Below are 14,494 nucleotides of genomic sequence, written 5' to 3' on the forward strand. Positions count from 1 at the left end.
ATTATCCATGCTCTCTTTTAGTGTACTTGGGCGAGGCTTTTCTGAAGGGAAATGAAGAAAGTTGCATCGCGTAAAATTCCAAAGCTACACCCTCAAACTTGGACTTCAGATTTGATTGAAGGCAAGCTAGGGTCTAACCAATTTGCTTGTACTGTTCTATGTGGTTGTTGGGCAACTTGGTCAGAGAGAAATGCTAGAAGTCATGGTGAGAATGAATGTTCAGTGCAAGCTTCTATACTGTGGGCGCTGGAAAGCGCCGTTGATCTAACAATCGTAGGGAAAGAGTCTAGACCTACGGTGACCGTGCATACAGTTTTATGGCAACCACCAGAGAAGGGAACTCTTAAGATCAATGTGGACGCTTCATTCTTTGAGTACATTCTTTGAGTACCAATTTGCGACAGATGCTCAAATTATGGAATTGTGTTGTTTTCTTAATATACTACTACATTATTGTGGAATGTGCAACTCTGAAATTTCAGAGAGATCGGCCTTCGCAGCTGTTTGTCATGAGATCAATGAGCTTATGGGAGGTTTTAATAGTTGTGTTCTTAATTTTGTGCATAGGGAAGCCAATGAAGCTGCTCACCGATGTGCAAAGCAAGCCACAAAGGATAGAAGGAGATGTCTTGGGATTAATTACATGCCTTCTTTCCTAGCTGATTGTACTCGGTTTCGTTGTAATCCTCCTACTTGAGTAAATACAAGCTCTTGAGTTGCCAAAAAAAAAACATACTACATGGTATGATTCGACACAATTTTTTTATCCGTACAACAGCTTTGAATGATGTGACTTTTCAAGTTTTTATCGGATAGGACGTTCGGCGCGATTTTAAGCTATGGTGCGTCCGCCGTCGACGCAGATGACTTGGCCGGTGATGTAGGACGCCGCTGGCATGCAGAGGAAGGCCACCACCGATGCCACCTCCTCCGTCTCGCCCAGCCGCTGCATCGGCAGCTGCGTGGCCTGGCTCTTCACAATCTCCGGGTCCCTCGTTATCTGCTCGACGCACATCGCAAAAACGAAATCGAAGTTACAGCCGTTATTAAGGAGTTTCTCCAGGAAGATCACAGCTACATAAAGGGATCAAATACCATGTCTTTGGCGATGTCAGTGTTGATGCCGCCCGGCGCGACGCAGTTGACGCGTATGCCGTCGCCGGCCCACTCGGCGGCAAGGCTCCGAGTGAGCTGGTTCATCGCCCCCTTGGTCATGGAGTAGACGGCGAGGCCCGGGAAGCCGACGAAGCCGGCGATGGAGGAGATGTGGACGACGCTGCTCGCCCCTCCACCGGCCGAGCGGAGGAGGAGCGGGTGCGCCAGCTGCGCGAGGTGGAAGCACGACTCGATGTTGGTGGCCATCACCAGCGCGTAGTCCTCGCCGGTGCACTCCGTCGCCGCCTTCACCATGGACTGCCCCGCGTTGTTCACCAGGATGTCCAGCTTGCCGCCCAGGGTTCGCTTCACCGTATCCATGAGCTTCTCCCTCTCGGCGCGCACGGACACGTCGCAGACGGAGACGGTGACCCGGAGGTTCTTGCCCTCCCACTGCCGCCGGCACTCCTCCAGCTCCGCCGCGCTCCGGGAGCACGTGTGCACCCGAGCCCCGAGCCCGGCCAGCTCCTCCACGATCGCATGCCTGTTGATCCATACCGCACCATGCAAGTACATACGCATTAGTTCTGTAATAACGTATAACACCCATGTAATAATAGCATAAATGGTGTTCACTCAGAGGAAAGTACGTACCCGATCCCTTTGCTGCCGCCGGTAACGAGCGCCGTGGAGCCGGCAAGATTCCATCTCCCCTCAACGGTCCGGCATGCGGCGGTGGCGGCCATGGATTCTCCTCTCCGGCCTACTGGCGGTCGATCGATATCTAGCTCCACGTGTGTGTGCGTGTCTACGTGTAATGTTGACAGCTGCTACTGATACGAATTGAGAGACATCTCCGTGCTAGCTTATTTATAGTATACGAGTACTTAGCTAGCGTGTACGTGATGGATGACGGATAGGAGGTGCAGAAGTCGTCGCTGATAATTAACTAAGACCTAGCTGTTTGCCTGTTCGAGAACTCTGACGGCCAGATATGAAGGGATACGCAGCACTACAGGACGGCCGACCACTACAAGCTGGCCGTCCAGCCAACAAACTGTCGGTTTGTTCGAAGCGATGATCGCCGGCCGGCATGCAATTTCATGCTGCTGGCCATTGGCCATTGTCCATGGAAAAGCATACAGTATATGAAAGAAGAGATTTTTTGCCGTACATCCTACTACTACACAATATAATATGTGTTTTTTTCGCAGGAATATGTGTTGTATTAGTTGATTCAGTAATTTGTATGAATCCGTCAGATTTTGGCTCAAAAGACATATTGGTAGTTCTCTAGTAAGGGTAGATTTGTCGTCTCCGAGATTCAGTCGTAACGATTTCATCTAATACTACAACACAATTTGGATACTCCGTGATTGTACTTGAATTCGGTTGGCCGAGGCTTCTGATTAATAACCTTTAAGCTTAGCCCAAGCTAATAAAATTCCAACTTTCAGGCGAGAAAACTTCAATATGGACTGTGCGACATAAATCTGAAGAAAAAAAAAACTTCTTCCTATTCATAACAGTCGTTGTCTTGCACATTGCCAATTGCCATTGTCTGATGCATATACAGCTTTTCCCGAATAATGTCTATACCACAGCTGCAATTGTGATACCCGTTTTGAATTTCGTTTTCTAAACACATATAAGGACATGGTATTAAAGTACTACACCTATAAACGTACATACAGTCAGAGTTGCTTATGTTAACTTTAGTCATGTTCAGGACACGTTTAGAGCATGAGCGTACGTGTCCTTGTCTCATTTTGCTCGAGGGGTTATCCAGTGAAACTGCCAATGATTGATCAAATTATAAGTCTCCACGACAGGACTAGAAAAGTATAGCGATCATGATGACGAGTATTATATAAGATTTTTGCAACATAAAAGTTCACACTGTATATATCGGTACGGATGACGAGAGCACCACTCATAAAGGCAAGTTCAGTTTTCGTCTTCTTCTAGAATACACTGTTACACCGGTTGGATTGTAATTTTCTGCAGTTATACAGAAAAGTTGGCAAGTAGTCTAACATTGTTGTGTAACCACTGACGAAGTTACGTATTAGCAAAATTGGCTATGCCCCGCCCAGGCTATAGGAAATGTGGTGAAGACTGATAGTAAATTTGGCCACTAGAATAAAAAGAAGGGCACTAATGGGTGCCGGTGCACCGGCCCAAATTTGGACCGGTCGAACCCCAGCTGCATGATTAGCGAGTCGTCAACCGTCTAATTTGCCAGCTGGCACATCTCCCTTGTTGACTTCGTCTTCCATCATCGCGAGATCCTTGAAATCCCACCCTTCCTTGCGAGTAGTTCCTGCACCACCGCTCGTCCCCGTCGGCTGCAGACCTCGCAATAGGTCGCGCCTCGCCCCCCCCCCCCCCCCCCTTTAGATCGCAGTTGGTCGCCTCCGCCTCGCCGGCGGTCGTCGCTCCAACAGGACGTCGTCGCTCCTCGTTTCAAAAACAACGCAAAAGATAGTCGACACATCTCATGTTTCAGCACCTAGCCTCGCCGTCTCTGTAGCGCGCCCGTCGCAGCACCACCGTGCTGCCGGCCGCAGCTCACGCCGTCGTCTCCTCATACCATTGGCGTTCCCTGGTTGAAGCTTTCTCCACATGTCAAAGCTTTTTCGTCATTGCCGCTTGAAGCTTTTCCTCCCGCTGGTTGAAGCTTTTCCATCGCTGCTTGAAGCTTTTTTTACCATTGAAGCTTTTTTCTCACGGTGGAAGATTTTTCCTCATGCCACTTGAAGCTTTTCCTCTAGCTGGATGAAGCTTTTACACAGCCGGTTGAAGCTTTTTCCAAAACAGTTGAAGCATTTTCTCTCCGGTGGAAGCTTTTTTCCCATGCCGCCTTGAAGCTTTTTCCACATTCGACACTTACTAGTTCCAGCAAAATAAAATGCCGCTTGTAGCTCACGTATGCACCAGTTGTAGCATTTTTTTCTCTGGTTCCATCATTCTCCGCACCGGATGCAGTATTTGCGACCACCGTGTCCCAGCCATAGCGCAACCAGCGGCGGCGGCCGGCGGCTAGCAGTCAGGCAGTCCCCCTGGCTCATGAAGCACACGGCCGGCAGCAGCACTGGTAGGCAGCAGCACGGGGGAAAGGAAGAAGAACGGCCAAGGGAAATGATGTGTCAGGAGGTAGGGGATGAAGGCAGCAGTTAGGGAAAAAGATAAGGGAGGAGGGGTGGTCCACATGGGGCCCAACAAAAACAGGAGTCTTGTGCGGGGTGCGGCTTGGGCGGGCGCGGGGCGCCAGCGTGGCTCGCGACCGGCCGAAGGTTCGGCCGGTGCCCCGGTGTGAAATGTATACCTAAAAAGAATGGGTTTTCCTTTGTACCAGTCCGTCTAGATTTGCTACTGTAGCTCCGCCACTGTGTGTAACGACATTCAAAGTATGAAGATGTAAGCGCTTACCGATACGTAATATGTAGCCTAAACGTTAGTTTCATGATCAGTTGCACCGTTCAACAATTTCCGTTTCCTCTCATAAATAGCAAGAGGCAATCTTGGATGCACCACGCTCCCACGTATTTTGCACCCCCCCCCCCCACACACACACTGCCACCTCTATATGATGGTGGCCAGTGTTTAGGATGGACGGTTGCATCTGTCCGTCGAATAATTCTTCCTCAAGCCTTCACATCTAGACGGGTTGTCCGCGGCAGCGTCGATGGTTCATGGGCATAGATTCTTACCCTTCGTTCTGGATGGTGAGACTAGGTTTTGCAGAGTTTGTCAGCGCAACAGTGACTTTTCTTCATAGTTGGATCCTCCAACCTTAACTCCATCATGTTGGTGCGCCCTCTGATGGCGTGAGGCCTGCAAGATGGCGAAGGTCGAGCTATTGGATCAACACAACCTGCCATTCTGACGATTTCTTCTCTAAGGCGATGATCTAGTGGGACCACCGTGGCCTTGAAGAATTTATATCAGTGATTAAATAATGTTTTGATGTCTTCGATGGTGGAACGGCTTGTGGCGGCACATGACCACATGTTTGGGAGGATGAAGATGGTTGGCCTAGATGTTTCAATGTACTCCCCACGTTCCAAAATAAATGATGTTTTGATACCAAAACGCCGTATATTTAGGGACGGAGGGAGTAATCCTTTTGTTTTCTAGAGTTGTTTGCACCGTTGGTTCAGTAAATAGATTTGACCTTTTTTTCTAGAGGAAAAAAATCAGTTGCACCGTTCTTTATGATATACTCTTCCAAATGTTATGAACAATTTCATGTTTGTAAAACATCGTTATCCAAAAATAATTGTACGACATCCCTAGCTAGATTGTGACAAATTTCGGAGTAACTGTTATTTTTTACCAAGAAAAGAACATGCATGTGGATGGAACTGGGTCAGTCAAGCAAGGTAGAAGAAAAACAAACAATAAATAAATTCAGAGAAATATTTTTTTTCAAACAGGGCAAAAGATTTGCCTTGTATATTAATTAAGAGAGGAAAAGAGTTTTACAAGTGTACATACAACACCGCATGACAATTACTCGCGTATTATGATTTCCCCTAGTTTCTTTGCACCCGCGGCGACCCATAACATCGCTTCCTCGAGGATGACGTTGAGGACGATCGGTGGCGGTGCACTTTTATGTCGAAAGACCCTGACATTCCTTTCGTTCTAAATATCCCAAGAGACAAGTATGGTGAGAGAAGCCATGGCCTTGCGTGATGGAATATCCATGCCGGTTCTTCTGTCCCAACACTCTTCAACGGACCCCGCCAAGTGCCATGTAGATATATCCACATGTTCAAGGCCAAGTTTTGTAACCAGCATGCTCCAGAGTCTAATGGTGTAACGACATTCGAAGAAGAGATGTGGCCCGGTCTCGGGCTCTCGTTTGCAAAGTGGGCATAAGCCACAGTTTTCCCATCCACGCTTAGCAAGTCTGTCGGCGGTCCAAATTCTGTCCTGAAGGGCCAACCAAGCAAAGAACTTGACCTTTGATGGTGCCCAATTCTTCCATATCATGCGGTCCAAGGGGGATATAACCAAACCCAAGAATTGGGCTCTATAAGCTGAGGCCGTGGAGTAAACCCCATCATTTTTATGTTTCCACACAATCACATCATCTGCAAGCTCATCAAGATGGAAATCATGCACGAGCATCCAAAGCGTGAAGAAATTCTCGAATGTGGTGGACGGTGACAATATCTGGGGGGCTTTATCTTGAGGATCCATGCGTTGTTCTTTAAGGCTTCCCTCACCTTTCATGTTTTCCTCATCGAGGCCTCATAAATAAGGGGAGCGATGTCTTTTGGTTTACAGCCAAGCAGCCAAGGGGAGTTCCAGAAAGGCGTTCTCGCTCCGTTCCCCACATTGATGGTGGTGGAGGCGAAATAATCATAAGAAAAACAAAGGAAGCTAGGAATATTGAGTTGACCCGAGAGATTTGCTTGATCGTCCTTGTCATTAGAAATGTTCTTCAGCTTTTCCTGCAGTATCTTCTAGGACGTGGAGAATCTGGTTAAATATAACATGAACCCGGTCAAATAGTATTAAAGTTTCCAGAATTGTTAGGTCCATAAGTATATACACATAGGGAAATAGAGTAAATAGAAAAATAAATTCCACTTTTGAAGCAATGCAACAAGGCCAACCACTAAGTCATCTCCATCTCGAAAAACCATTAAGTCATCTCCAAAACAGGACAGTGGTTTGCGAGCATTTGGTACGTCGCTTGCTGGCCTCTTGATGCAATTTGGCTCCTAGAGTTGGCTCCTGACGCGTCTGACTGCACAGAACATGGCTCAGAGTGAAGCAGTACATGCTTGCAATCGGATAGCACACGGGCCATGGGCGACGGGTCGATGGGTGGGTAAGTGCAACCTACAATATGTTGTTCAGCTGGCGCAACTGATAAAGGCAAAAGGTAAGACAGCAACCGCAGCTGGGTTTATCAATTTAGACAAAAGAAAATCCCTATCAACTGATGTGTAGATGGACCTGTTAACGACGAATTAAGCGGCAAGTGTATCACATTTGGAGTTGATAAACCAGTACTATATTTTGCCCTACCGATGGATGTGTATAGTTAAACCAATATCTCGAGTGCGTTATTGTCTCTACATCACCTACCCACCTTGCACACACAAAAATAAGACAAGGAAATCAGGGAAATCTGAGTACATGCGTTGCACGGAGGGATCATTTCCAGGTTCAGCTGATAATTCGCATCTGACATCTGACCAAAAAGAAAACTAGAATAGATTGAGACGTTGACTAAAAACCATTGACCTAAGCCGGCCGGCTGCTGATCCGGTAATGTCAATGAGGTTCGTGCATATATCTACCACTGATCAATTAATTGTTTATATGATATTTTAAAAAAAAAATTATATGATATGATTGCGTAGTAGAAATACGAATCTATGTTGGCAAGATGAAATTTAGTTCAAGTATATACATGTAAGAATATCATGATATATTCTTCCAAATGTTATGAACAATTCCAAGTTTGTACAACATCCTTAAGATAAAAAAATTGTATGACATCCTTAGCTAGATTGTGACCAATTCCGGAGTAATTATTTGTTTTTACTGAGAAAAAAAGAATATGCATGCATGCATTTGACTGGCGTTTATATTTAGTTCCAAAGCTCTGACTTAGAGGAAATAAATATTTTATTAATTAAGCAAGGAACATGCATGTGGATCGTACTGGATTAGTCAAGCAAGGTAGAAAAGGAGCAGACTATAAATAAATTCAGAGAGACAATCATCAGAAAAACAAAGGAAGCTAGGAATATTGAATTGATCCGAGAGATTTGCTTGGTCGTCCTTGTCATTAGAAATGATCTTCAGCTTTTGGTGCAGTATCTTCTAGGACGTGGAGAATCTGGTTAAATTGAACATGAATCTGGTCAAATAGTATTAAAGTTTCCCAATATTGTTAAGTCCATAAGTATATACACATAGGCAGATGGAGTAAATAGAAAATAAATTTGACTTTTGAAGCAATGCAACGAGGCCAACCACTAAGTCATCTCCATCTCAAAAAACCATGTCACTTTCATCTCAAAAAGAAAAGAAAAAAGATGAATACAACCAAGAAGACAGATGGATGAAGAAGAATATGCCATTTACCAGGGCAGAGTTTTGTCGAACTCTTTGAAAAATTCTAGATACCTCCAAGTATCATCCATCATTTTGCAAGGTACTGCTGGACAAGTTGAAGATAACTGTTCCCTATACAATTTACCCGTAAATTAATGAGCGGTAGATGGCTAGGAGGAACAAGCTATCATTCAGGCCTTGTTTGGTGGAGGAGGTTTGGGGAGCTTTCGAGGGGAATATTCTCGCAGGGTTCAAAATCCCCAGAAATCCTTGTCAGCCCATTTGACACATAGGGATTGAGCAGGCCAATCCTCTCCGATCCCCACGAATCCCCCTCAATCCATGTGGTATAGAAACCCCCCCAGTGCACCCAGGGAACTAGACGCTTGCTATGCTGCTGCTGTTGTAGGAGGTTTAACCAAATAGAGGGGTTTATGAGGGGGAGGGATTAGTGAGGAATTGAGAGGATTGGGTGGAAGAGAGGGATTAACCAAATCCTCTCAGACCCCCCTCCACTCTGGGGCTGCAAAACCTCCCCTGTCAAACGAGGCCTCAATGAAAGGGAAGCAAAACCCCAGGGTTGCTAAGAGCACGGGCATGTGTGAATGTTTTCTCCAGTTCCAATTTAATTTGTCGCCTAAATCATATTCTCTATTGCTTACTTAAAACAACTCTAACAGCCAATCATATCGGCCCGTTCATCATAATAACTACTAATATGATGATTTTGATCAAAATGACCACTCTAGCAGAGTTGCCATCCGGCCCCGAGTCGACATAATTTATGAAAGGTGCTCCATATCGAACCTTCATGCATTCATATTTGGAAGATGTAGGTGTTATTTTGGAGTGTGTGTCATCCACCAACGCATTGTGTAGGAGGAAAGTTTCACCTTCCTCCTCAGCTTCCTCTCAGCCCATCTTCTCTCCCTGCCAATGACGCAGATGGCCATGGCACCAACAAGCATGCTAATTACTGCTGGCAGCCGCCGCGTGTCAACTGCCTAGAGCTACCCCAGCCATGTTTCCCATCACCCACTGCCCGTGGCTCTGAAAAGGTCACTAATCAACTTTTTCACCCTTTTGTAACCATTTTATATTGCAATGTTATCTCAAATCAGTATTTTTACTCTCTAAAATTTAGTGTGCGTGCATTTTCTAATTGATGCAAAACAAAAAACAGATTAGATATGGATGCCGCATATGGCAACCATGTGTTTGCAAATGGTCGCCGATATTTCCATATGTGATTCGGCGACTCAACTAGAGTTGCTCTTATGTCCTACTTTACAAAACGAGAGCGTTTTCATCCCTCAAATATTGTCTGATTTGGTCCCTTCATTCTAAAACCAGATACTGGTTCTAATATTTCTGTGTAGAGATTCACACAAGAATGGAGGGAACGAAGACTAGACCAGTAAGCTGGGATTCTTGATTATCTTTTTCCATACGACCACAAAATGGATCGGGCTCCAATATCAATTAGTAATAAGGAACAAAGACACAAAGCAGTATCCATATGCAAACACAAAAGAAGAAAAATCGAAATATCGTTCAGCAGTCGCAACTGATAAGAGAAAAGGTAAAACAACAATCGCAGCTGGGATTATCGATTTAGACAAGAAAAATCTCTATCAACTTATGTGTAGACGGACCTGTTAACGAAGAATGGTCAGACAAGTGTATCACATTCAGAGTTGACAAACTACTAATACATTTTACTCTGCTTTACACATATCCTGCCGATAGATGTGTATACTTAAACCAAAATCTCAAAATATTTATTGTCTCTGCATCACCGAACCACCTTACCCCCAAAAAAATAAGACATAAATCTGAGTACATGCATTGCATGGAGGGATCACTTGCAGGTTCAGGTGATAATCCGCATCTTGACATCTGACCGAAGAGAAAACGAGAATAAATTGAGAAGTTGACTTAAAACCATTGACCTAAGCTGGTCGGCTGCTGATCCCGGTAATGTCAATTAGGATCATGCACATATCTACTACTGATCAATTAATTATACAGTATATGATACGATGCATAATAGAAATATGAATGTATGTCGGCAAGATGAAATTTAACTAAAGTATATGTAGAATGGATTTCAGGAACATGGCAGGGAGATCTCTACGCCTCCCCTCATCTTGAGGTGCATTCATCTATGTGGTTCTGTTAGAATAATCTGAGGAAGAAATCACACCAGTAACGAGCATGATACCGCATTTGTTAAGAAGATTCATCAATATGGCTATATCCCAAGCATGACTACGAGTGCTCCTCCCTATGAATCAAATCATATTATCCAATCGACAACAAGCCTGCTGAGGCCATCCAACCATCCTCCATAGCTGGTCCGGCCACCCTTGCCACGGGCGTCCGGACCGTCTTGGTCGTGATTTTTCTCTAGCCTACCAGCTTATGTCTATTTGGCAATCCTACGGTGCGCTTATATAATAAGCCCGAAATATAGGTGTTCGACTCAAACACCTAACCCTGCGCTAATTACAAGTCCAACTGCACATGTATTCGACACATATTTTAAGACTCCACCTTGGTGAATATGTCCTCGCCACCTTGAAGCACCATGTACGAACCTCCATGTATCTTAGACTTGAACCATTAATCATAAACTCCGCTGCCACTCCTTTGATGTCACAAGACTCCAACTGCAATTGTAGTCCCTTATTTTTCTCCATAATAATCAAAACTCTCGTGAAAATTAAGTTCTTCTACACTTGCTTGGTGTTCCCAATCTCCCGGAGTATCCATCTAACACTATCACACATGGATCATAAAGTCACCATCCAACAACATCGATGTAACGTCACTCTAATAGCTTAGTCTTTGATGTGCATGAAAGTGAACAACTTGCATATTGGATATCACATATAAGAATTTTTGAACTCACTATTGTTGACCGTATGTCTGAACTTGAAAGAAACTTTTTGCTGCCTTTACTCATCTTGAATCGAATTCGCAGTCGTCTCATTCTTTTTCTGGACAGATTAGAAGATCTTATATTTCTTTACAGAGGGGGTATTTTCCAAGATTTGGTATTTTTTTAGATATTTTATCACTTTATCATATTCTCCATGGTCAACTCTTATCCACCTGACATGTCGAATTCCATAGTTCTTATCACAAACTCGAATCTGGTACTCACCAACACTTCTTCAACACCATCACCACATGTTGTGTGACCATCAGTGCCTTGGTCTATCACATTGTCCCGTGCTTACCGCGTACCTCGCCGCTATCACCGCGTCGAGCGTCTGTTGTCCTGGCCGAGTATACTCGGTCACAAACCCACACCACCTCAACCCTAACTGTAGAGAACCACCGATTATCACCAACTTATGTGGAGCTTCACGTATCCCTCAGACCATTGAGCTCCAGCCTGAACAACATCTAACTCGCTTTCCCCCCTAGAAATAGGCGTCGGCTCTCTGACGTATTATGTCATAGTATTCCCATCATACTCCTACTTCACCTTCAACATGACTCCATGGTTTTTGTATGTGTCACCCCGTGCCCGCCGCCTTCAAGCTCCCATGTGCACCATCTTGAATCGAACTCACACCATCACCATGTCGAAGCACACAAGCCCTCAGACCTGCGCCACATGTTTCCACGCCCAAATTCGACCACCATCAACATCACGCTCCTATATCATCGTCGCTGAAACCACCATCATCTTCTATTTTGAACAACATCTCTATCGATCTGCCAGACTGTTCGGGCCACTCGTCTGATTATAACCATGCTCCACCTTGCGCAATATCAGCCCAACACATCACCATGAATTGCTAGATGCCACCGTAGAACATGATCCTAGGACTTCTTGTCATAATCAACTGCCATCTGATACACAACCCATGTACAAAGCCATTAACAGTAAAAAATAATAGTCCCTCGCAGCCTTGATCAAACCCTTAATCTTTCCTTTTGGCTTGATTAGGCAACATCAACGTCCGCTTGTCGTTACCTTGTTGAAGGTGTTGCTTCGTGTTAGAATTAAATCCGAGGCATACCGTCAATCATCCGAGGACTAAGCAATCACACGAGCACGACACCGAGATTTGTTAACGAGGTTCACCGATATGGCTACATCCTCGGGGCCTAACTATGGGCGCTCCTCCCCATGACACCGCTACAATACCGTACCAGGTCGCCCTGGACGCCGGCACATGCCGCCGGCTTCCCCTGCATTCCGGTGCTATTATGTTGGCATAGGTTATATAGTGTGTCTACCCCCGTTATATATATGAGAGGCCTAGGATACAAGTGTCCTACTTGGACACGACTCCATATCCTATCTAAACACAATACAACTGTAAGTCCGACTGTAACCTAACATGTACACAATATTCGACATGACTCTAACAAATTCTACCTTGGCGAACATTCTTCATCACCTTGAATTTGTCCGTTCGTCAAACTTTCATGTACATTGGACTTGAGCTTATCCCATGAGCACCGATGCTACTTCAAAGACTCCATGTGACTCCACCTGCAACTTGTAGTTCCTTTTTTTCTTGACCACAGTCAACACTCGAGCAAAATTAAGTTCCTATGTTACTCTAGTTTGTGCTCCCGACTTCCAGAGTATCCGTCCAACGCCATCACACACTGATCACTGATCTGCGTGAAAGTGAACAACTCACATATTGGATACCACACATAAGAGTTACCTGAACAAAACATCACCGCTCCTTTCTTGACCGCCTGTCTGAAACTTGTCGGAATTTCACCGTTGCTTGTGGTCATCCCGAGTCAAATCCACAGTTGTCTCACCACCATGTATGACTACCAGAGCCCTAGCCCGTCTCCATGTCCCGTGCATACCGCACGCCTCACCGCTATTACCGCGTCAAGCCTCCTCTGTCCCGCTTGAGTCTCAAGGGTCACGACCCACACGACTCAACCCCACTGCAGAGTACCACCGATCATCACCGACCGATAACGAGTTTCACGCTTCCATCATACCACTAGGCTCCAGTCAAAACTACATGTCCCTCGCTTTTTCCCACCTGTTGAATAGGCTTCGACCCTGTCGACTTATGCCGTAGCCCCTCAATTCAGCTCCCACTACAAAAAAAGACACATCCGTGACATTTTGGGCCGAACGAAATTTTTTCTGTCATACATATGACACTTCTATGACGATAATTGTGACAAAACCCGGTATCATCATAGATGTGGTGGGCTCCTATTTCTATGACAAAAAATCATGACAGAAAATGGGCTTTTCGTCCTGGGCGGGCCGGAGACGCAGTTGCATGACATTCTTTGGGCCGTCCATGGCAGAAAAAACCGTGGTAGAAGCGAGGGCGAGGAAAATTTCGGGGAGTTCCTGGTTACGGTGGGAGGTCGGGGGCCGAGCAATGCGCGTTTCTCTCGTACACGTACGCGCGTGTGTGCGAGGCGTTGGCTCTAACTGAACCCGACCGAGGCATTGTGCTCTAACTGAACCCGAGTGATTGCACTGCAGGCTACGCGTTACTGAACCCAAGCGATCGATCGATGGCTGTTAACTGAACTCGATCGAGTGATTCCTTCGCTACTGCTGCTAATTGAAGCCGATCGATGCTGCCTCTGGGATGAACAGTGAGTGTTGCGGGGGGGGAGGGGGGGTTGGATGAATAGTGAGCAGTGGCGTTGCCTCTGGATGAACAGGACCCCGTGGTATGGTGGAGGGCTGGATGAACAGTAGACGGTGGAGGGGTGCCAGTGGAGGGGTGGTTGAACATGACCCCGTGGTGTGGAGGGCTGGATGAACAGTAGACGATGGAGGGGTGCCCGTGGAGGGGTGGTTGGACAGTAGCCAGTGGAGTAGCACACGGTGGAGGCTAGATGAACAGGAGCCCGTGGAGGTCGACGGTGGAGATGAACAGTATCCCGTGGAGTCCCGTTTTGCGGTACACCACTCCCCTCCCGATCAACATGACCCCCGTTTCGACCGTAGGAGGTCCATTTCGTCCGTTTTGCGGTACGCCACACCCCTCCCGATCAACAAGACCCCCGTTTCGACCGTAGGAGGTCCGTTTTGTCCGTTTTGCGGTACGCCACACCCCTCCCGATCAACAGGACCCCCATTTCGACCATAGGAGGTCCATTTTGTCCGTTTTGTGGTACGCCAGACCCCTCCCGATGAACAGGATCCCGTTTCGAACGTGGCCGGTCGAACACAAGGCCGTTTCCTCCGTTGTGCGGTACGCCAGGCCTCGTTTCCATCGCCTGTTCCATCCAAGCCCTCCCGATGAACACGGCCACGCATTCCGTTCCGACCCAGCCGGTTGGCTCCCAC

General features: G+C 46.2%; 1 protein-coding gene across 1 annotated transcript; it reads right to left on the bottom strand.

Moving 5' to 3' along the window:
* Window positions 1-724: 724 nt before the first annotated feature.
* Window positions 725-1,919, bottom strand: LOC123185713 (noroxomaritidine/norcraugsodine reductase). The gene is made up of 3 exons (XM_044597545.1): window positions 1,750-1,919; window positions 1,096-1,639; window positions 725-1,000 (listed from the first exon to the last, which is right to left on the bottom strand). The coding sequence occupies exons 1-3, from the start codon at window positions 1,839-1,841 to the stop codon at window positions 833-835; spliced, it is 804 nt and encodes a 267-aa protein (XP_044453480.1). The 5' UTR covers window positions 1,842-1,919; the 3' UTR covers window positions 725-832.
* Window positions 1,920-14,494: the final 12,575 nt, after the last annotated feature.

The sequence above is a fragment of the Triticum aestivum genome, chromosome 2A (genome assembly GCF_018294505.1).
Source record: "Triticum aestivum cultivar Chinese Spring chromosome 2A, IWGSC CS RefSeq v2.1, whole genome shotgun sequence".
Taxonomy (NCBI): domain Eukaryota; kingdom Viridiplantae; phylum Streptophyta; class Magnoliopsida; order Poales; family Poaceae; genus Triticum; species Triticum aestivum.